Source organism: Pavona decussata, unplaced genomic scaffold (assembly GCF_977016875.1).
Source record: "Pavona decussata unplaced genomic scaffold, jaPavDecu1.1 SCAFFOLD_61, whole genome shotgun sequence".
Classification (NCBI taxonomy): domain Eukaryota; kingdom Metazoa; phylum Cnidaria; class Anthozoa; order Scleractinia; family Agariciidae; genus Pavona; species Pavona decussata.
The window spans coordinates 1,734,951-1,757,683 of record NW_028145482.1 but is presented as its reverse complement, the minus strand read 5'-3'; the positions used below and the strand labels follow the sequence as shown (position 1 = coordinate 1,757,683).

At 41.0% G+C, this 22,733-nt stretch overlaps 1 protein-coding gene across 1 annotated transcript; it reads left to right on the top strand.

Moving 5' to 3' along the window:
• Nucleotides 1-89: 89 nt before the first annotated feature.
• On the top strand, nt 90-22,474 carry LOC146479013 (adenylate kinase isoenzyme 5-like). Its single transcript, XM_085111279.1, has 19 exons — nt 90-273; nt 6,757-7,117; nt 7,761-7,924; nt 9,165-9,278; nt 10,019-10,210; nt 10,959-11,136; nt 11,664-11,827; nt 12,897-13,010; nt 13,529-13,720; nt 14,199-14,292; nt 14,638-14,889; nt 15,723-15,886; nt 16,456-16,569; nt 17,325-17,516; nt 18,173-18,287; nt 19,069-19,232; nt 19,700-19,816; nt 20,731-20,922; nt 21,666-22,474. The coding sequence occupies exons 1-19, from the start codon at nt 214-216 to the stop codon at nt 21,732-21,734; spliced, it is 3,012 nt and encodes a 1,003-aa protein (XP_084967405.1). The 5' UTR covers nt 90-213; the 3' UTR covers nt 21,735-22,474.
• The last annotated feature ends 259 nt before the right edge of the window (nt 22,475-22,733 follow it).

Here is a 22,733-nt window from a genome sequence, read left to right as displayed (position 1 = left end):
CAAAAAATAATGATTTCCGTTGGCGTCTTTGTTTTCCACATTTCCGGCCCTAATTGCCGAAGATTTCTGACTTATGACGAGTAGTAATTAGCATATTGTCATAGCAACGTTAGAACCTTCGGCAGAATTGTTAGAACCTTCGAATTTGTGGTTTGCATTGGGTCTCAAATTTGTATCCCCCTATATGTAAACATTCAGATCTCAGAAACGATCATGACGGCGGAAGAAAGCAAGGAATACATGGCAAAAACGGAGGTTCATCAGCTCTTTGAGGTAAGATTTCACAAAGGCGGGAACGCGCGCGAATGTTGTACGGTGTAGCGTAAATCTTTCGAAAATCTCCTACTGTTTATTACTAACAGCAATGACCAAAATTTCGTATTTTGTCCTCCCTGAATTTAATTTACAAAGGTTGGTGCCTGTGGTTTGTACTCTTTGGCAGGTTCGTAAGAACTCGCATATTCCTGGAGTTTAGACTGCTTCTAACACGATTTGTACATGCGATTTTTCGCGAAGCATACTGTTAAAAGTTACGTTCTATAAACTTTCTATATCCCTGTCGCAACCGATTAAAGATTATCTGTGGTTAATTTGGAGTGAAGTGAATAAATCTTGTAATTAGTGAGCCTTTGGATGGATCGAAGACTTACATTGAAATTTACTATTACCTTAGTAGAAGCAAAAGCGAATTAGTTTCAGATTATGGCTTTGCGAGCACTGGTGTCATTATTTGTATTGGCGACATTAGTCTTCTGGTAAACGTTTCGTATTACATGTACAAGGCTTCCTCGCATTTTGAAAACTAATTATGCTCAATCTTTGATCATTTTACTCGGTTATATTTCATTTCATACGTGGCTTTCTTTAAAGGAACTATTGAAACGTTTGTCTATATAAAACAACTTTCAGTTTGCTGTTTTTTGTATTGAAAACACTGCTCTAGCAGTGTTAAACATGTTTAATTAGACTATCAATAATGTCAACAAACAAACATGAAGAAAAACCGCTCTGGGAGCGAAAGGTTTTCAAAAAAAAATGACATAATTATAATTTTGTAAATATTTTTTAGAACCGTCTGTCCTTGATTCAATTTTTATTGCATGGGTTAGGCTGCACTCGTAATGGACCGGAGCGGTAAATTTATTGAAAATTTCATTAAACAACTAAGTGAAAATTTTAATCAAGAAGATGGATTGTGGAGTCTGTTAAAATTGTTGCACAGCCTTAGAAGGCTAACATTTTGGGTGAGCAATTTCTTGCCTCCCTTTAGTAAAGATTAATATTATTATTTTATAGTATGTTGTACACATGGGGCATTTGAATTCAGTGAAAAACGCTGTTTTGCCAATCCCCATTCGGGGGGTTAATTAAAATATGGGTTAAATCGGGCTAAGTATCTCCAATCTGGAGTGTTGTCCAATACACACAAACGGAATCCAATGGAATGGATTGGCATTCCATTGGTACACCATTGGTGAATTGCATCTCATTAAGGGGACTTAGACTATTTTCACTACGGTTGGGTTCGAGTTCAGCTGGATTCCGTTCGTCCATTGGTACACCATTGGTGAATTGCATCTCATTAAGGGGACTTAGACTATTTTCGCTACGGTTCGGTTTGAGTACAGCCGGATTCCGTTCGTCCATTGGTACCAATGGAATGACTTGGATTCCATTGGAACACCATTGCTGAATTGCATCTCATTAAGGGGACTTAGACTATTTTCACTACGGTTCGGTTTGAGTACGGCTGGATTCCGTTCGTCCATTGGTACCAATGGTGCGATTGGTACCAATAGAGTCACTTGGCATTCTATTGGTACACCATTGGTGAATTGCATCTCATTAAGGGGACTTAGACTATTTTCGCTACGGTTGGGTTCGAGTTCAGCTGGATTCCGTTCGTTCATTGGTACACCATTGGTGAATTGCATCTCATTAAGGGGACTTAGACTATTTTCGCTACGGTTCGGTTTGAGTACAACAGGATTCCGTTCGTCCATTGGTACCAATGGTACGATTGGTACCAATGGAATGACTTGGATTCCATTGGAACACCATTGCTGAATTGCATCTCATTAAGGGGACTTAGACTATTTTCCCTACGGTTCGGTTTGAGTACAGCTGGATTCCGTTCGTCCATTGGTACCAATGGTACGATTGGTACCTATAGAATGACTTGGCATTCCATTGGAACACCATTGCTGAATTGCATCTCATTAACGGGACTTAGACTATTTTCACTACGGTTCGGTTTGAGTAAAGCTGGACTCCGTTCGTCCATTGGTAGCAATGGTACGATTGGTACCAGTAAAGTGACTTGGCATTCCATTGGAACACCATTGGTGAATTGTATCTCATTAAGGGGACTTAAACTATTTTCGCTACAGTTCAGTTTGAGTACAGCTGGATTCCGTTCGTCCATTGGTGCCAATGGTGCGATTGGTACCAATAGAGTGACTTGGCATTCCATTGGTACACCATTGGTGAATTACATCTCATTAAGGGGACTTAGACTATTTTTGCTACGGTTCGGTTTGAGTACAGCCGGATTCCGTTCGTCCATTGGTACCAATGGTACGATTGGTACCAATAGAGTGACTTGGCATTCCATTGGAACACCATTGGTGAATTGCATCTCATTAAGGGGGCTTAGACTATTTTCGCTCCGGTTCGGTTTGAGTACAGCTGGATTCCGTTCGTCCATTGGTACCAATGGTGCGATTGGTACCAATAGAGTGACTTGGCATTCCATTGGTACACCATTGGTGAATTGCATCTCATTAAGGGGACTTAGACTATTTTTGCTACGGTTCGGTTTGAGTACAGCCGGATTCCGTTCGTCCATTGGTACCAATGGTACGATTGGTACCAATAGAGTGACTTGGCATTCCATTGGAACACCATTGGTGAATTGCATCTCATTAAGGGGGCTTAGACTATTTTCGCTTCGGTTCGGTTTGAGTACAGCTGGATTCCGTTCGTCCATTGGTACCAATGGTGCGATTGGTACCAATAGAGTGACTTGGCATTCCATTGGTACACCATTGGTGAATTGGATCTCATTAATGGGACTTAGACTATTTTTGCTACAGTTCGGTTTGAGTACAGTGGGATTCTGTTCGTCCATTGGTACCAATGGTACGATTGGTACCAATAGAGTGACTTGGCATTCCATTGGTACACCATTGGTGAATTGCATCGCATTAATGGGCATTAGACTATTTTCGCTACGGTTCGGTTCGAGCACAGTGGGATTCCGTTCGTCCATTGGTTCCAATGGTACGATTGGTACCAATAGAGTGACTTGGCATTCAATTGGTACACCATTGGTGAAATGCATATCATTAACACATGTAAGCCGTTTGAAACTTGAACGAATGGTCGATTGGTACCATTGGTACCAATGGTACAAATGGAAAAGTATTCAGTCGATTGGTTAACCATTGGAATCTGCATCTCAAAACAAACGTCATGACTTGAATATAGGTCGATCCATAAGCAAAATACCCTGATTCTTTAATGCCATGAGCCGAACCAAGCGCGTACACATGAATATAACTCGCTCTTTAATCCATGAACCAAAACAAGCGCGTTACGCATGAATATAACTCGTTCTTTAATCCATGAACCGAAACAAGCGCGTTACGCATGAATATAACTCGTTCTTTAATCCATGAACCGAAACAAGCGTGCTACGCATGAATATAACTCGTTTTTTAATCCATAAACCGAAACAAGCGTGCTACGCATGAATATAACTCGTTTTTAATCCATAAACCGAAACAAGCGCGATACGCATGAATACAACTCGTTATTTATTCCGAAACAAGCGTGCTACGCATTAATATTACCGGTAGTCGTTCTTTAATCCATGAATCGAAACAAGCGCGCTACACGTGAATATACCTCGTTCTTTAGTCCATGAACCGAAACAAATGCGTTACCCATAAATATAACCCGTTCTTTAATCCATGAATAGAAAAAAGCGCGCTACACAGAAAGAAAAATCGTTCTTTAATCCATGAACCGAAACAAGCGCGCTACACGTGAATATACCTTGTTTTTTAGTCCATGAACCGAAACAAGTGCGTTACACATAAATATAACTCGTTCTTTAATCCATGATCCGAAACAAGCACGCTACACATAAATCAAAATCGTTCTTTAATCCATGAACCGAAACAAGCACGCTACACATCAATATACCTTGTTCTTTAATCGCAGAGCCGAAACAAACGAGGAACACATGAATATAATTCACCCTTTAATCCATGAACCCAAACAAGCGCGCTACGTATAAATTTAACTCGTTCTTTAATCTATGAACCGAAACAAGCGCGCTACACATGAATATGACTCGTATATTCATGTGTAGCGTTCTTGTTTCGGTTCATGGCCGGATAAAGAACGATCGAGGTATATTCACGTATAGCGCGCTTGTTTTGGTTTATGGATTAAAGGACGAGTACCAGTAATATTCATGCGTAGCACGCTTGTTTCGGTTCATTGATTAAAGAACGAGTTGTATTCATGTGTGTCGCGCTTGTTTCGGTTTATGGATTAAAAAACGAGTTTTATTCATGCGTAGCGCGCTCCTTTCGGTTCCTGGATTAAAGAACGAGTTATATTCATGCGTAGCGCGCTCGGTTTTGGTACATGGATTAAGGAACGAGTTATACTCTGTGTGTAGCGCGTTAATGTTTTGGTTCATGGATCAAAGAACGAGTTATATTCATGCGTAGCGCGCTTTTTTCGGGTCATGGATTAAACAACAAGTTATATTCATGTGTAGCGCGCTAGTTTCGGTTCATGGATTAAAGAACGAGGTATATTCATGTGTAGTGCGCTTGTTTCGGTTTATAGATAAATGAACGAGTACCGGTAATATTCATGCGTAGCACGCTTGTTTCGGTTCATTGATTAAAGAACAAGTTGTATTCATGCGTATCGCGCTTGTTTCGGTTCATGGATTAAAGAACGAGTTATATTCCTGCGTAGCGCGCTTGGTTTTCGGTTTATGGATTAAGGAACGAGTTATATTCTGTGTAGAGCGCTTGTTTCAATTCATGGATTAAAGAACGAGTTATATTCATGCGTAGCGCGCTTTTTTAGGTTAATGGATTAAAGAACGAGGTATATTCATGTGTAGCGCGCTTGTTTTGGCTTATGGATTAAAGAACGAGGTATATTCATGTGCAGCGCGCTTGTTTTGGCTCATCGATTAAAGAACGAGGAATCTTCTTGTGTAGCGCGCTTGTTTTGACCCATGGTGCATTAAAGAAGGAGATATATTGATGTGTAGCATGCTTGTTTCGGCTCGTGGATTTAGGAACGAGATAGATTCATGTGTAGTGCGCTTGTTTCGGTTAATGGATTAAAGAACAAGGTATATTCATGTGTAGCGCGCTTGTTTTGGCTTATGGATTAAAGAACGAGGTATATTCATGTGCAGCGCGCTTGCTTTTGGCTCATCGATTAAAGAACGAGGAATCTTATTGTGTAGCGCGCTTGTTTTGGCCATCGTGCATTAAAGAAGGAGATATATTGATGTGTAGCATGCTTGTTTTGGCTCGTGGATTTAGGAACGAGATAGATTCATGTGTAGTGCGCTCTTTTCATGTTGTTTCGGCTCATGCATTAAAGAACGAGGTATTTCGCTTAATATCAAGGAAGATTCAAGTCATGACGTTTGTCTTGAGATCCAGATTCCAATGGTGAACCAATCGACTGACTACTTTTCCATTTGTACCAATGGTACCAATGGTACCAATCGACCATTCGTTTTCGCATGGCTTACAAGTCAGTTAATGAGATGCAGTTTACAAATGGTATACCGATCGACTGAGGAGCTTACCATTTGTTCCAATGGTACGAATCAAAACCAATCGACTGACTACTTTTCCGTTTGTACCAATCAGTGGTACCAATCGACCATTCGTTTTCGCATGGCTCACAAGCCAGTTAATGTGATGCAGTTTACAAATGGTATACCGATCGACTGAGGAGCTTACCATTCGTTCCAATGGTACGAATCGTAACCAATCGACTGACTACTTTTCCGTTTGTACCGATGGTACCAATGGACCATTCGTTTTCGCATGGCTCACAAGCCAGTTAATGTGATGCAGTTTACAAATGGTATACCGATCGACTGAGAAGCTTACAGTTCGTTCCAATGGTACGAATCGTAACCAATCGACTGACTACTTTTCCATTTGTACCAATGGTACCAATGGTACCAATCGACCATTCGTTTTTGCACGGCTTACAAGTGTTAATGAGATGCATTTCACCAATGGAATTCCGATCGAATGAGGAGCTTGCCATTCGTTCCAATGGTACGAATCGTAAGGCGTCTTTGACAAATCGTAATCTTTTACCAATGGTACGATTGGTGAGGGCGTTTTGACGATTCGTATCCGTTTGTGTATATTGGACATGAGTGCCAATCTGGAGACACGTACAGTCCTTTCAAGTACATAATAGTCATGCACGTAAATGGATACTGTTTATCTGGCCTGATCATGCACACAAATTATGCAAATACCACTGGTAGGTGTTCAAGTCCATATGCTAGACGTGCATGCCGAGGGAGAGGATGGAAATTTACCTTACTCCACCAATAAAATGTACATATTTTTTGGTTGAAAATACTCTAATATAATTTCTTAAAAGGATGATTTATATTTTCAAGTTTCAACTGATAGCATTCATGCTTGACAATAACAATATTATCTTCATAATTCTTCCCAGGGGATGCTGACTGGCCTCCTGTATCACAAACCAGAAGATCATTTGGCGTTTCTGGAAAATTGTATCTCCCTTGCAAAATCAGAAAAAGACATCAAATGGAACACATTCCTTGATCTCAGTAAGAAGCCATTGCCACCCATCCCAAAGGCGGATGGACCCATAAAGTCAGAGGGTGGCGATGATGTGCGCACTTTTGCCACTGAACCTGAAATGAAAGTAAAACAACCTCTTCCACCAATCAATGGCCCCCGCGCTTCAATTGACAGTGACAAAGAGTTGACAGAGAAGAACATTCTGACGTCTGACTCAGAGGAAGAGGTAGAGGTGGAGTTTTCTGGGCAGAGGATTGTTTTTGTTCTTGGTGAGTGATGTATCTGTGTCACTTGTTTACGTTGCTCTGTTTGGGGGATATCTCAAAACGTTTTATGGGGTGAATGGGAGAGGTGATTTTCTAAATCTTGTATTCTCATATGGTGTTGGAAAAGGTGGGTAAAATATAAATATGCCATAGAATACAGGGTACAATCCATGCTACTTGATGCATATTTACCTGCATGAATTTTGGAGCTTTGATGCTGCTTTTCATTGCTCAAGGTTGAAATTCCTTGCAGTGGCATTAAACTAGCCCTCCTGTCAGTCATTTTGCACATAATTTTGCACACTTTGTTTTTATCCTCTATAACCTTCTAAAGCAAACACTCCCAAGAGCCACTGTCTGTTCAGGAGAGATGTCAATGTGTTTGAAGTGAAAAGTGCAGTGTTTGTTTGTGTTCGGAACCTCAAATTTTGCAAGACTATAGGTGGTCACCATTACAGAAAATTCTGCCTGCTACATTACTGTACCTCTAATGCTCCATTCTGGACTCCAAAGTTAAATTCAGTTGGTTGCATCTTGGGTATGAATGCACACCATTCTACTTTAAAATCTACTGATGGAAGGTCCATATAATTTGCACTTTGAAGTTAATTTGCTCCATGTTGAAGTGTGTCTTTCCTTGCCACAGGTGGACCAGGATCAGGAAAGGGAACACAGTGTAGTAAAATTGTTGAGGAATTTGGCTATGCCCACTTGTCAGCTGGAGACCTATTGAGACAAGAAGTGGCTAGGGGAAATGAAAGGGGACAGATGATTGAAGATCTCATGAAGGAGGGAAAGCTTGTACCTCAGGTAAATATATATATTATTGAGAATGCCCGAGGGGTGGGGGGGTACTCCCTTATATGGGCTATATAGGTATGTGTGGCGCCAAAGGGTATGGTTTTTCGGCTGTTTTGGTCATAAATAGGGTATCGCTTTGAGCCATTTTGCCGCCATTTTGGTAATAAATAGGGTATAGATTTTTGCACTCTAGTCCTGGGTTCGATTTTTTTTTAGAAGCTACTTCAGGTCATAAATAGGGTAGGGAAAATCGCAGATTTTGGTCATAAGTAGGGTAACGGTTTTGGGAAGCGGGCCGCACACCCCTACCCAATTTTTTTTGGAGTACCCCCCGGGTGAGAATGATGTATGAATCAGTAAATGACACAGGCATACTCGGAAAAAAAAATCTGAGTGCTCCTATCAGGAGTGGAACCAAAGACCTTCGAATTACTAGTTTAGATGCTCTACCACTGAGCTACAGGAGACCGTAGTAGCTAAGGTTAAACTAGGTTCATGGGACAAACATCCTGCATACTGCTAGGATTGGAATGTCAATGAGTGGCATATGCACAATGGAAATAGTATGATGGAATATGTTAAGCCTTGTGAATAAATGAGAATGATGTATTAATCAGTAAATGACACAGGCATACTTGCAAAAAAACAAATCTGAGTGCTCCTATCAGGAGTCAAACCTAACACCTTCCGATTACCAGTTCGGATATATATTATTGTAACTGAAGAACAGTCATGTGCAGAACAAGAATTCCACTTGATAGATGCATTTCTTCAGTCTGTGACAGAGGCAATATACTGGAAAACTCCCAACAGGAGTCAAACCTATGACCCTCTGAATACTTAAGTTCAGGTGCTCTACCACTGAGCTACAGGAGACTCGTGGGAGCTAAGGACATTAAACTAGGTTCATGTGACAAACATCCTGCATACTCCTGGGATTGGAATTATGTTGATGAGTGCTATATGTAAAACCTCTATCATTATGCAACAAAGTCCCAAAACAAAAGCAAAGAACTTTGAACTTGGTACTCAACTATATAACTATTTGTGCCTGCAAAACCGGAGTTTGAGAAATTCAAAGGCTAATTATAAGACAAAATGAAAGCCAAATAGGGTGCTGTTTTTGATGTTAGTTAATGCAAAGTTTTGTTTGAACAGAAATTTATGGCTGTTGAATTTTCTCATCTTGTCACTAGCTGCAATTATCAGAAGTTATTCATCTCTTTGTAATCCCTCTGTACCCTCATAGGAAATTACCATTGAGCTGTTAAGAGATGCTATGAGGCAACTCAAGGATTGTACTGGATTCCTTATTGATGGTTTTCCTAGAGAGGTTCAACAGGGTTTGCAGTTTGAGCAGGAGGTTAGTATCCTTTAAGGTGGTTAATATATGCTGAGTCATGTGAAGAAGGAAATTAATAAAAATCACAATGAAAGAGAGTGAATGAATGGGCAAATGAATAAATCTCGAGCAAGTGAATTAATGGTCAATGAACAAGTGAAAGAGTGAATGTGTGAACAAGTTAATAAGGATATAATCAATGGATGAATGACTGATATAAACACTTTCAACGTTTCAGTCTTTTAAATTGAAAAAGATCAGTGAATGGAAGATCGAAAATGTGATCTGTAACAAATGATACTCTCTTGGACTGTACAAAAGCTGAGCCTTGTCACTGCATTAACAAAGCAGACATGGAGACGCTTTGAGAGCAACCAAACGACACTTTTGTTCTTGAAAACTTGTTACTATCAAGTGAGAAGGCGCCTTAAGTCCCCAAGAGCAGCTGTACACTATATGAGCAGTCCTCATATTTTTCTTTGGGATAGTAGAGCGTGTGAACCACGCGGGTGCGCGAGAATATTGCCTCACGCGAGCCAATTTCCGCGCTCACTCACGTGGTTTGCACGAGTTACTATCCGTATGGAAAATAAGGGGACTGGTCTAGTCTGGAGCAGTCATAGAGTGTGAGCACCGTGTCACAAGTGGCACTTAGTGTTAAAGTTTGAGAGTTAAATTGCGACTTGTTATACTTGTCTGTAAAGATGATACAAATGGTGTGCTCTTCTAACATTTTCCATGTTTTATTTGTTTTATGGCAGGTTGTGGAAAGCGACTTTCTGCTGTTCTTTGAATGTAGTGCGGAGGTAATGGAAGAGAGGTTACTTAAACGCGGTGAGACAAGTGGACGAGCGGATGACAACATTGAAACGATTAAGAAACGATTTGCTACTTTTGAAGAAAAGACACTTCCTGTCATTGATCGTTATGAACAACAAAACAAAGTAAAAAAAGTAAGTCTGTCTTCTTTTTGGTTTCACACCATGCAGAATGAATTAATCGGGTTTAAGCTGACTCCGCGGTTGTTTCGTTTCTGTTAAATACATTCCAGTCAATACGTTGCTGGCTTTTCGCGTAGCATTACCCGTTAAGAGCAGAAGTTAGGGTAATGTTATGCGGATTGATTTTTAAACTGTTTTCCTTTGACATATCGCGCGACAGTTTCAGTTAAATCAAGCAATTTGTTATAGCAACACATTGCAAGTTATTTATCTGTTTTCAAAAACTTCAACACGTTGCCACAACAAAATGTTGCGTTAGAAGTTGTTTGCGCGCTATGTTGCCATAAATGTCGCTATTAAAATTATCCCATTTAGCATCACTTTTAATTAAATTGCCAACAATATATCACTAACTACTGTATCACCGCGCTATCTTTCCAATTGGATCGTAGGGGAACTGTAGTGTCAACCGAATTATCACGCTAAACCGCAAACTATCGATCTTGGATCGAAAGACGAAAGCCTGAAGCAACTCTGAAAAGCACAAAACGCTGGAATTTTTTTAAAACTTTTTTCTTCAGCTTCTTTTGTGGGAATACGAAGCTTAAAGTTTTTGAACTGGGACGGTGATTCCCAAAGTGCTTTGCCAAAAAACGGCCTATTCACTTGCCTCGGTTGTTTTAAAGGACTATTCTCTGTAAAGCGAGTTTAAAGCGTATTTTCTGTGTGCTACTAAGAACTCGTGTGTGTTTTCTTTCAGATCGATGCCAACCGTGCCGTGGACGAGGTATTTGCAGACGTGCGCGCACTGTTTGGCGCTCTTCCTCCAAAGGAGGTGCAAAAAGTCAAGAGAAAGAAAAAGAAAGTTGCGGCTAAAGAAGAAGAGGAAAAAGAAGAGTGGGTGGAATTTTCAGGGCAAAGGATAGTGTTTGTATTGGGTAAGGGAATGAAACGAAATGGCAAATTTCAGAGACCTGTAGTGGCAGTGTATGGAGCCCGGAGGTTCCAACGTTTAGGAAAATCTAGTTCCGATTCACTTGGCTTCTTTTCCAATGCGCGTGCCATTTACACTTTACGGCACGTGTCGATCAGCGACAAACTTACATTCGTCGCGTGGCTTCATGGGTTTCCAGCTGAGACCGTGTCCATGCTTTCTTTTTCGCATCGATTTTTAAGCGCCTCTCAGTAGAGACTACGCCGGACTGTTGTGTTTCTTTTTTCTAAAAGGCACTGATTGAAGTTACAGAAACGAACTCGAATGACTCGCGAGCGAGTCAAGTTTTTAGCACGGCGGCGACTTATTTGCGTGTCGCCCCTCTCGCTATTAGTACTCGTGGAAGAATGGAGGGATTTTTCCTGTTGGATTTTTCGGCTTTTACTGAAACGACTATCTAGATCTAACAGCAAGTTGTCTACATTTAAATATGATATTATGCTCAGCTAGTTGTGTTTTTCTTGAATTCAGGTGGTCCAGGTTCTGGCAAAGGAACTCAGTGCGCGCGTATTGTGGAGAGGTTTGGCTACACACACCTCTCCACTGGTGATTTACTGAGAGCAGAGGTGGAAAGTGGCGGTGAGAGAGGACAAAAAATCGCCCAGTTAATGGAAGAAGGCAAACTCGTCCCCCAGGTACGTTAAAGTTTCAAATATGTCATTACGAACCTGTTTCGCCTCAGTAAGTTGTCTCAGCTTTTTGCAGCTGATAACTCAATTCTCAGAGTAGTGATCAAATATTCTCGGAATGCTAACGAACAACCTTTTAGCCTGTCAACAAAAGAAGACATTTTATGGACTTTCAAAGGAACTTTGCTAATACAGTCAAATATCGAGTAACCGGGTTGGACCAAGTTGTTGTAATAAAGAGAAAGAGAAAAAATACTACTTGAAATTCGGGTTGATTCCATTGTTTTGCGAAATATGCCATTATTATCCGAGTCTATTTCGTGCTAATCGAATAACAGGTGAACGAGCACATTCGTAGGTACAGTTAAATATTTGTACTGTAAGTGAAAACAAGTTTGGAATTTATTCGTACAGTGGCAAACTGGTTTGCCACCATGCGCGCACTCATCCACTGACACTTTTTTTATATAAAGTTTTCTGTGTTTCTCAACAACAACAACAACAGTTTATTAAAAACAGAGAGTAAAACAGTTGTAAAAGTTTAAGGCTTAAAGTTGGATAACAGATCTTTCATAAGATGTTTTCACGTCTAGAATCGTTGTATATTTTACTCGTTTATTCGGCATATTTATATTAATTCGCTGTGTAATTAGGTAAATACTTCTACACTACCCGCCTAGATCAGCAAATGCTATCTGAGGGTCCAGTGTTATTGTAAACTGTATTTAATTACAAAGATTAATAAAGTTGAAGTTGAGTTGCATGTATTTGCTCTGCAGGCTCATCAGAATCACAGCCCAACTCGTCAGCATATTCAGTGCACCAAATGGCCGCGAAAATAAGCCCCCGAAAGACCCTTTGAACGAATACTGTAAGCCGCGGGCTAATGTTCGGAATTTCATAGTGCTATTACACTATTCTGAAGGATTCTTAGAAAGAACACAACTACAATATGAGAAGACGTGTCTGGTGGCTAAACTAACTTATTTACGTTCTTATGTACTTAAATGCGTATCCATGCCTGATCGGTTCTCAAAAGCTATCTGACGTTCCCGTCTGCCTTTGTGTTTTCTAGGAATTGGTGATTGAACTGTTGACCGATGCCATGCTGCGGTATCCAGACTCACCTGGATTCCTTATTGATGGATTTCCACGTAAACTGTCTCAAGGTGTTCAGTTTGAACAGGAGGTAAGTATGGCTTGATGTAAGGGCTGGTTCACACTGGCCACGGAATCGGAAGCGTTAAAAGAACCTTCTGTTTCAGTGTCAATCAAAAGCAGCGTAGACGGAATCGTATTAAGCTCGACCAAGTAGGGAACGCAAGGATCAGAATGTTTCCTTTTCTTCCGAGGAATTTCTTGTATATCTACGCCTTAAACTACATATAAAGACATTGACTCTTTCGTCTTAAGTTAAACTGTTAACGGTTTCAGCCCTCTGACTTGTAAAATTCCCATACTTCAAGGGTCCAAATTGTATTATATGTACCTGGATGTAGCGAACGCTGGGGAGATCCAGTGCACCACTGTATCAGAAACCAACTCGTGCAATCAAAGACGCAGTAGCTGTTTATGTTCTGGACAGTTCCCTGGGCTTGATTGTTTGTTTTTCCTACCAACTTTCACATCATTCATTGCATTAACAGTTGCTTTCACAATCAGTTACCACCAACCGCGCGCTAAATAAGTTTTAAATTGTACTTTTAGGTCACAGAGTGCCACTTCATCTTGTTCTTCGAATGTAGCGAAGAGGTAATGGAGCAAAGGCTCATCAAACGCGGAGAGACGAGTGGAAGGGTCGACGATAATGCGGAGACGATCAGAAAACGATTTAACACGTTTGCAGAAGAAACCGTGCCAGTAATAGAGAGTTATGAAGAGAAAAACAAAGTGAAAAGGGTACGTATAGTGTTCAAACGTTTCTTATTTCAGTTTGACAGCTCAGCCGCCGGCTTACAACTGTTCACTTATTGTTCCAAAATCTATTCCATGACGCTGAAAAAGTCCAACAACGATTTATTCTTGTGAATGTTCCCTTCTATCATATTAATTTCCTTTCCTTTCCTTTGGTTGTTTTGGTTGTTTTCCTTTGGGACTTTCGATTGAATTGATTAGACCACTGATTACAAACTGGTGTGCTTTATACCAAGTAAAGACCTTCGTTTCTCTTTCTTTCTGTTGCGTTTTGAAGCGTCTAGAGTAAACGATTTCAAGGAATGGAGAGAAAGAGATAGGTTACGTTTTCTACATGTACCAAGCCTATGACCAGTAATCAACGATAAAAATGGGCATTTGCACTCTCCTAGCTTTTAAGTAGCGATACGTGCAGTCAGCAGAACGAAATGTTTGATGATTGGAACTTTGTGTTCATTTGCAGGTGGATGCCACGCGCTCCGTGGATGAGGTTTTCGCCGATGTATGTACTATCTTTGGAGATCTTCCAAAACTTGAAAGGCGGAAGAGAAAGAAAGGCAAGAATTTCATGTCATAGACAAAATAGCAACAAACGGCTCACGATCGTCGCTTGCTGTGCAGTAGGTCAACCAGTTTTACACTTTGAAGATGTTTTAGCAGAGCGAAACTTTCGAGTACCTTTTGACCTCAGACGTTTTCTAGATTGGCTAAGAGAGTACATTTTCAATATGTGCGTCATTTTTAAACAAAACGAAATTTTAGTTGTACACTTCAGTTCTTCCTCCTCTAGTTTAGATTGCTACTAGGAAGTCTGGTGCAGAAAGGTTTTTATCTTATTTAATTTACTCTTTTCATATTACCTTATTGGTAACAACGTTTCCTTCTCTGTTCAAATGTCACAGTTAAAAAGGGTGGAAGCGATTCGGAATACGATGAACTTGCCGAAGCCGTTGACGACTTGTCCCGAATCGTGGACGGAAAACCGATCAAACTCCGACGGAGGAAGAAAAAGAAGCAGCAGGAGGAGGAGGAGCCTGGATCACTGGTCTTTGAACAGCCGATTGTTGCCGAAGAGTTTGTGCCTCTTATGGATGACACCATCGCCAAAACGGACGGAAAAGGATTGTTGAATGTAAGGGTTGTATTCGTCATAGGTGAGTTAAATGGCTTTTTCTGTTTTTTCTTTCTTTAATCGGCTTTGAACTTTTCCAACTAATGCTTTAAACTGTTGTAAGGGCTATCCAATTTCTCTTTAATAGCAACTTCTCCTTGCAAATAGCCACCTGCCTTGAACTACCATTTTCTGTCATGTAAGTCACTCATTAGTCGAGCCCTCTTATAAGCTAGCAGATAATAGCAGTGGTCAGCATAACCTGGTTACCGGCTACTGGTGTACTCGCAAATTGACTGATTCGGCGAGAACAGGGCGGATAGATGTTATCCGCCCTAGCGAGAGCGATCTAACAGACCGCTCTATAGACCGGGCCAGGAACGGGTTGGATACTGTTCCGAGCCAAAACCGAACGAAAACATTTTGAACAATTTTTGATGCTGAAAAGATCGGTCAGATGCCATTGCGGCTTAGAAGACATAATGGTTAAAGAAGCATTCGTGAATTTCACATTTCAGTCCCGTAAATATTTGCGTAAACGTAACATTTGTAGAAGCAAAACGCCGTGGAAACGCTCTGTTTCCACAGCTAATGCCACCTTTGTATGCAAACGAGAAAACGTGTTTCCCCAGGCGACAATACCTGTCCTCTTCGGTCTCGTCAGTTTTCATGATCACCCTATAGGGTGTAGGAAGGAATTATTGGATCATACGATTCCTTCGACCCACATACGAGCCATGCGATACGGGGCAAGCAATGCTATATATAGCTTGTACTGAACCATCTTTACAAATTAAGTACCTTCTCTTACTCGACCTAGTCACTAACATACTAAGCTCGCTCGCTTAACTTGACCGTACGTACTTTTGTTACAAGGTGGTCCTGGCTCCGGCAAGGGAACGCAATGCAATCGTATTGTGGATGCGTTTGGTTACACGCACTTGTCGACTGGAGACTTACTGAGAGAAGAGGTGCAGTCTGGCTCGCCAAGAAGCAAGGAGCTACTCCAAATCATGGAAAAGGGAGAACTTATCCCTACGGTTAGCGGGTTCATATGTTGAGATTCTCTATGATTTAAAACGTGCCACAGGCTTACATCCACAGTTTTGGACAAAAGGGCTTGGGTTTATACAATTACATTGTACTTCCCAACTCCTTCTCCCCACCCCCCCCCCCCCCCTCCCCACAAAAAAAAAACTCTTTGAAATCCACTAAGCAATCTAGGTATCGGGAGACTGGTAGTTTTCGTTCGTGTAAAAATGTTTCTGTCATGCGCAGACGGAAATAACGTAAATGAAAATTTTGTCCTTGATTGTAGGTGTATTCCCTAGCCAGATTCCATTTCCTTCGGCAAATTTACATCGTTAATTATGTGAACTGTGTTGATTTGCAGTCACAAACTCTTCAAACAGTTATGGAGTTCTCCGAAATTCAGTTAGCTGTGTTAATTACCGAGTTTATTTTTTTCTCTATGAGTCCAAACACAGTTGACATTTTTCATTCCGCAGGAATTCGCATTTTTTAGACTTTTGAAATGATCACTGTATTACTAGGCCTTCAAAAACTACTGGCATTACTAACGTGGTCGTTAATGATTGGTTCTTTCCAGAGAATTATCTTGGAATTACTGCGCGTCGCTATGGTGGGCATTCCAAACACCAAAGGGTTTATTGTGGACGGTTTTCCCAGAGAGATGGAGCAGGGAAAAGAATTTGAAAATGAAGTAAGTACCTTCGTGAGTTAATTCAGTAGATAGGCATGCGCCGGCTAAATCATATAGTATCGACCTTCGCTACTGGCTTGTCAGAAGGCATTTTTTTATCATTTGTTTTGTCAATAACGTGAAGTTTTCTTTAAAAAATGGTGTTACTTCTGTTACATGACTTATTATATTGTGGAAGTCTTGTTGTGGCCTCAACGTTTGCGAGGTTTTGTACTTCATTACTGAAGCTACTACAGTATACCATACCGTACCAAACTATACTATACTGCATTATTTTTCTTCACCTATTCACAATTTGTACATGTATGCGACGCCGTTGAAATTGTGAAAACTTAACGGCAGGCTCAAAAGATAGATCCACATTGAACAATTTTAGGAGTGGTTAATCTTAGAATGACAAAAGGTTCAAAAAAAAAAATACATTACCAGACGGTTTACCACCTCACTAGTCTGAACATAGCTTTTTGTTGGTTCCCGAGGAAAATTACGGGCACTACCTCCAAGGTTAATACCCGGGTACCATTACTAAGCACGGGCACTGGTCTGAACAGGGTATTGTCAGTTCCCGTGCTTTTCCCCACATGCCTCTCTGCGATACAGTAAACAATATGGCGGGCGCTAAATTGACGAAAGAGATCACGATTGCTTCTTGGGCGCCAAGGAGTCTGAACAACGTTCTTTCCAATGCCCGGGCACAGGGCCCTGGCACGGGCACCTAGTCTGAGCAGGACCTAACTTTCTGTTTACCCACACAGATCGCGGCTTGTGAATTTGTTCTTTACTTCGAGTGTTCTCCCGAAACGATGAAACAGCGACTTCTGGCCCGAGGAGAAACCAGTGGCCGAGTGGACGACAATGAAGAAACGATCGCTAAACGACTGGAGACGTTTGACAACCAAACGAAGCCAGTGATTGAATACTACGAGTCACAAAGTAAAGTGAAGAAGGTAATGATTGTTCATGAAATTGTGAATTAGACAGTCGGCACTCTTTGGAGCGATTGTCTTCTGTCTGTGAGAAAACCTCGGCCAATCAGTACATCGGTCCTGAACTACACGATGAGCCAGTTAGAATTCAAACCAGAAATACTGCAACCTGTGCCAGATGGATTTAAAATTTTTAAGTTTGCATTTTGTTTACACTTGGTTTTGAAACGCTGTGTTGCGTAAACCGGCGTATTGTAGGCCTTGCGTATAGAGCACGACTGGCTGCGATAAATAGAAGCTGATCTGAAATCCGCTCAGAAAATAAACCTCTGCGGAAATGACACAGAAAACAAATTTTTTGCAAGTAACATTAGTAAGTGGTCAACTGTATGAAAGTTGTACCCGGGGCGGGTATATCTCGAAACGTCAGTACTCAAGCTATGCTTACCAAGTATCGTTGCACGTTACTTGCACTTGTCAAATGTACGAGTTACTACAACATATTGCCACATTCTCACGACCATCTCGCACTTCACAACAGTTCACTCTGCACTAAAAATCAACAAGAGTGCTTGTACGTACGTCGTACCATACTAGTTCATGTCGTTGATGTACATCACGCTGTTACTGTGTTTTCTTTTATCTTATGTTCTTGAACACGTTTGATTCTCTGACAGGTTTTAGCCGAAGGTTCCCCCGATGAAGTTTTTGTTCAAGTTAGTGATATCTTTGAAAATCTTCCAAAGAGGAAATCAACCTCGCTTCATGATTACGACGTCACGTTTATAACAGGTATAGTAATGGATGTATCATTTCTAATCATGTCGTTCTATCTTGGCCGTTCTTGGACTTCTGAGTATAACTAGTGCTGGGAATAGTTCTCGTTGATCTCCTCGTAAAAGTAACGGGAAAAAAACACATCTGCGTTTGTGATGTAGTTGTCACAGTTTTTGAAACAATTTATAAAGATACCAAGTGCTATAAAGATACTTAGTGCTAGGTGCCTTAATGTGACAGCGCGATGCTGTTAGTGAGTTCATATGAGTCAGTACGTGACTGTGTAGCCGCGCGATGCGGTTCCAGTCGATACCCACAATTTGACCCTTGCTCACCATAGAGTCTCCAGTAGCTCAGTGGTTAGAGCCTCCGACTAGATCACGGAGGGTCGTGGGTTCAAATCCCATCTGGGGCTCGGATTTTTTTCCGAGTCTTCGTTTCTCCCTTATTCACATTTGATATCTAATTTATAACTGAAGAGTCAGCGATAACTGCTTCAGTTGTCGTGGGGTTAGTTTTCAGTTAAAACCGTTTCAAATGCTGGAGTATGAATACTGGCTAAACATTCACAAATATAGCCTATTCTGGGCTCGAAATATATGATTGGGAAAGCGATTGTAACTGAAGTGGCAAAGATCCTTCTCGTTGCCGTACCTTTCGACTGCCGCGTGTTTTTTAAGCTCTTTAATCATTAAGGGTGACAACAGAGATGGAATAAGAAGCATTGAGCGTTTCCCGAGCGTGGGCAGGACATCTTTTTTCCAGGCTTTTGTTAATGTTAATATTTCGGTTGTAGGTCCCCCTGGTGTAGGTAAAGCAGACTTGGGTAAAACACTGTCAGATGCGACTGGGAGAACTCACTTATCGGTTGGCCTTCTGTTAAGAGAAGAGGCGAAGAAAGAGACTGAACAGGCTCAGGCGATCAGTGAAGCCATCCTGATGGGAGGATTAGTAGCTTCGGTTGGTATTAATTTGCTCAGACTGGTTTAGAAAGTAGAGTTATGTTAAGAGGACCCTTAGCTAATTGGTAGAGAAGAGACCGAAAAGCAAGGTCAAGAACGGAGCCGGCCGAGGGAAGAAGGAGTAGTAGAGGACGTTTCAAGCCTTTTTCTCCCCTCCACCCTCTCCTCCGTTTTCCCTACTGGTCTTCCCTCTCGTCGTATTCACCATCTACTCCTTATACAGGCTTTTTTGCCTCTTCCACGTGGGAACAACGAGGAGGCGCGTGTGAACATCTTGTATCAACGGATCGCGGGGATGTAGAGAGATCCTGAGTACGTGGCAGGATGAGTGGCAAATGTTCAAGGAAGCAAGAAATTATCATCTCGGTCTGCACCATTTCCATGTATCTAGCAATCGTTCGGACCCTTTTGTCTGTGAACCCTTGTGCGGAACGTAACGAATTTCTTGTGATCATCTTCATTTAGGGAATCGTTCTTGGATTACTGACAGAAGCACTGGAAAGAGAAGAAAAGAATTTGAACGGTTACTGCATAGATGGCTATCCACGGACAGTTGAACAGCTTGATGAGTTTAAACAAAAGGTTAGTATACTTGCATCTCGTTGAATTTGGTTTATTGGGGCAAGAGAGTAAGGGTACAGGAAGTACTTACCAAAAGTTGGCATCTCAAGGGTGAGTGTCTCCCTATGCTAACTTTTGTTAGAAATGCTAACAGTTTCTCTGCAGAGGTCTTTCCTTGCCTGAAACGTCTCATAGGGTAGTGTCGACTGTTGTTAAAATGATCTTTGTGCCGTAGTGGAAACTCTCCAAAAAGAGTGGTTGGCAAATGATTGTCGTAAAACGAAAACCGAATTAACCACGATAAGCGATAAAGTAAAGCCTGTACAACACAATGGACCAATCAGAACTCGAAGCAGGTGACTCTTGGATTTGGTTTTACTTGTAATTGGTTGAGAAAATGGCGCTAGTTCTTTTAACCAATCATAGAACAGTTTTGCTTTACTACGGTCTGTGATTGGTTGGCAAAACTCGCGCCACTTTCTTAAGCAATGTGAAGCCAAACCGAAACCAATCGTGGCTTGCTCGCACGTGTTTTCCCGCGCTTGGCGCCGGTAACATTTCTTTGCTTCGAATTCTGATTGGTCCTTTGCGTTGTTTACGTTTGGTGTGATTGGTCTGAGTAATTACTTCGGTTTTGGTTTTACGAAACTAAAATGAAAACCGGTCTATAGCGAAGGTAAGCAAACCCAAGGCAAGCGCGTAATTTCTTTCGACACTCAATTTAAACTCATTCTACAGCTTGTGTTTACGCGAAACTAAACTCTGTCGGTGTACTGTGGGGCTTAACGAGATTTTGACCTCGATCAGTTTTGAACTCTTACTTTGTCGATCCTTTTTAGCTGTGCTTGTAAGGATAAGATTACATGATGCGTTAACGATTCGAAATATTAAGTTTTTATTCACAGTGCACTGTTCTTTTCTTCTTTTCAACGCAGGTGTCCGATTATAGCAGAATCATCGTAATAGAGAGTAGCGATGAAGAAATGGAGCGAGTGGTGAAAGAAAGAGCAGAAACGTCGGAACGAGAAGACGACAAGGAAGAAATTTCAAGAACTAAAATACAAGTCTACAACGAAAACACGCGGCCTATGATTGATAGCCTGGGAGACTCTAACAAAGCTGTCAAGGTATGCTTCGTTTGTTTGTAATGTGACGCCTTACCATGAACAATGTGTGCCCATGGCATGTCTAGGTTTGGCTATCTTTTTATGCTACTTCTAGATGGTGGCATTAACTTTTTGTCAAGGGCGATTTTAGTGAAGTATAGAAAACGCTTTCGACTTTCCTTTGGTTGTGCTTTAGTACGCTCTGTGGTAGGATAAACAACAACAACAACAACAAAACAAACAAAAACCTTGCTCCGTTTTGCCAACCAATCAGAAGTCAAATCAAAACCAATCGTACCTTGCTCGCACGCGTTTCCCCGCGCTTGGCGCTATTCATGTGTGTGTTTTCGCGCATTGTGATTGGCTACAGTGATTGCTTTGGATTTGGTTTCAGTTTCTGACAAGCAATCCAAAATTGCTCTATCATATAAAAGTAACTAGTTTATCCTGTCCCGTTTTCATCGCAGAATGGTGATTAGAGCTTCCCACTGAAAACGAGATTCTCAGTGTAGTTTTCGTTTATGGCCTGTTCCCCCTTGGCATTTTGGTGAGAGTTCCTTAGGCAAATGCAATTCGTGTTTGTGTCTTGACTTTGAAAAAAAAAAGTGTGGTCAAGTGACACCCTTTGCGGCTAGATATCACGTGATCTATGCCTTACTAGGATTATGGTGTCTAACCTTAATAATACTAGAATTTAAATTACCAATTTCATCTTCTCGCCCTGATATTTTGACAGTATGCCTTTTCCCCCCATCTCTTGGTAGGTCTCTGCGTCGCTGCCTAAAGAGGAACTTGTAGAAGAAATCAAAACTCAACTAACGAAAGAAGAATAATACGAAAAAAAAAAAAAACCACTTCGCTGTAGCAGGAACGTCTGAAGCCACAAGCAAATAATATACAGGAACCTGGGAAGTGCGGGTCTCTCACAGCAGCATTCAAAATCGCCTACATATAATATGTGTTATGTATCACTTCTTTAACAAACCACGGAAATGGATTCATTCACTGAACACACCTTTTTAACTTAATTCATGAGAACGATGCAATTCCGTTGAACGGAGTTTGGAATCAAAGAAAAAAATATATCACGTTATCTGTACACTTACGCTCTTTTTGAGATTTTATCCTAGAAATTAATTAAACTATACTCGCTATTCTAGTTGTTCGTGAACTCCAACGCTAATCCTGAATTGATCGTAGTCCAAGATTGTTTTTGTAGTCTAGAAATTTAATTTACGCCGAGTTTCAGCTTAAGATAAGGCAATTCAACACAGGAGGAGAGAGAAAAACTTTACAGACTGGTCCCATGTTTAGTTCAAAGTTGACAGTTAGCATACACAATCAGACAAGCGGATCTAAAAATCGTTTTAAATTATTTATGTCGTATGTTCACTAAAAGCTTTGGACAGGTTTTGTCTGACAGTGACTTTTTTAGTGCGACTCAGTGACATTGATGAAATTGGATTGTAAATAGTTTTCAAGTAATAACGTGTGAAGGTCATGACATTATGGTTCCGTGTTCACTAGAACTGTGAAGCAACCGTGACGCTAATAAAAAATTCTTACAAACGTGTGTAAAGCATGCATCCGAAGAAAGAAAAGTGCGCTCACATTGGTGGATTTGGAAACCAACGATCCTTGTCAATTCTTGTTGGAAGATTGCTAAGGTTTACCTTGCCTCCATCCCCCTACCCCTCCCTCCTGTTTCAATGTTGAATTTTGCCGGTGAATCTTTGTGCATTTTAAGAGACGACGACGACGACGCCAACAAAAACGGAACTTAAAATTACATTTCGCGTTTTCTGAATACATACGCGATAATTTCCACTCAT

Bases quoted from the DNA above. Each gene is read 5' to 3' on its own strand.
- LOC146479013 (XM_085111279.1), top strand. From the start codon at position 214: ATGACGGCGGAAGAAAGCAAGGAATACATGGCAAAAACGGAGGTTCAT. The intron at 14,890-15,722 runs GTGAGTTAAATG...TTTTGTTACAAG, and splicing joins AAGGGTTGTATTCGTCATAG to GTGGTCCTGGCTCCGGCAAG. The intron at 20,923-21,665 runs GTATGCTTCGTT...ATCTCTTGGTAG, and splicing joins ACTCTAACAAAGCTGTCAAG to GTCTCTGCGTCGCTGCCTAA.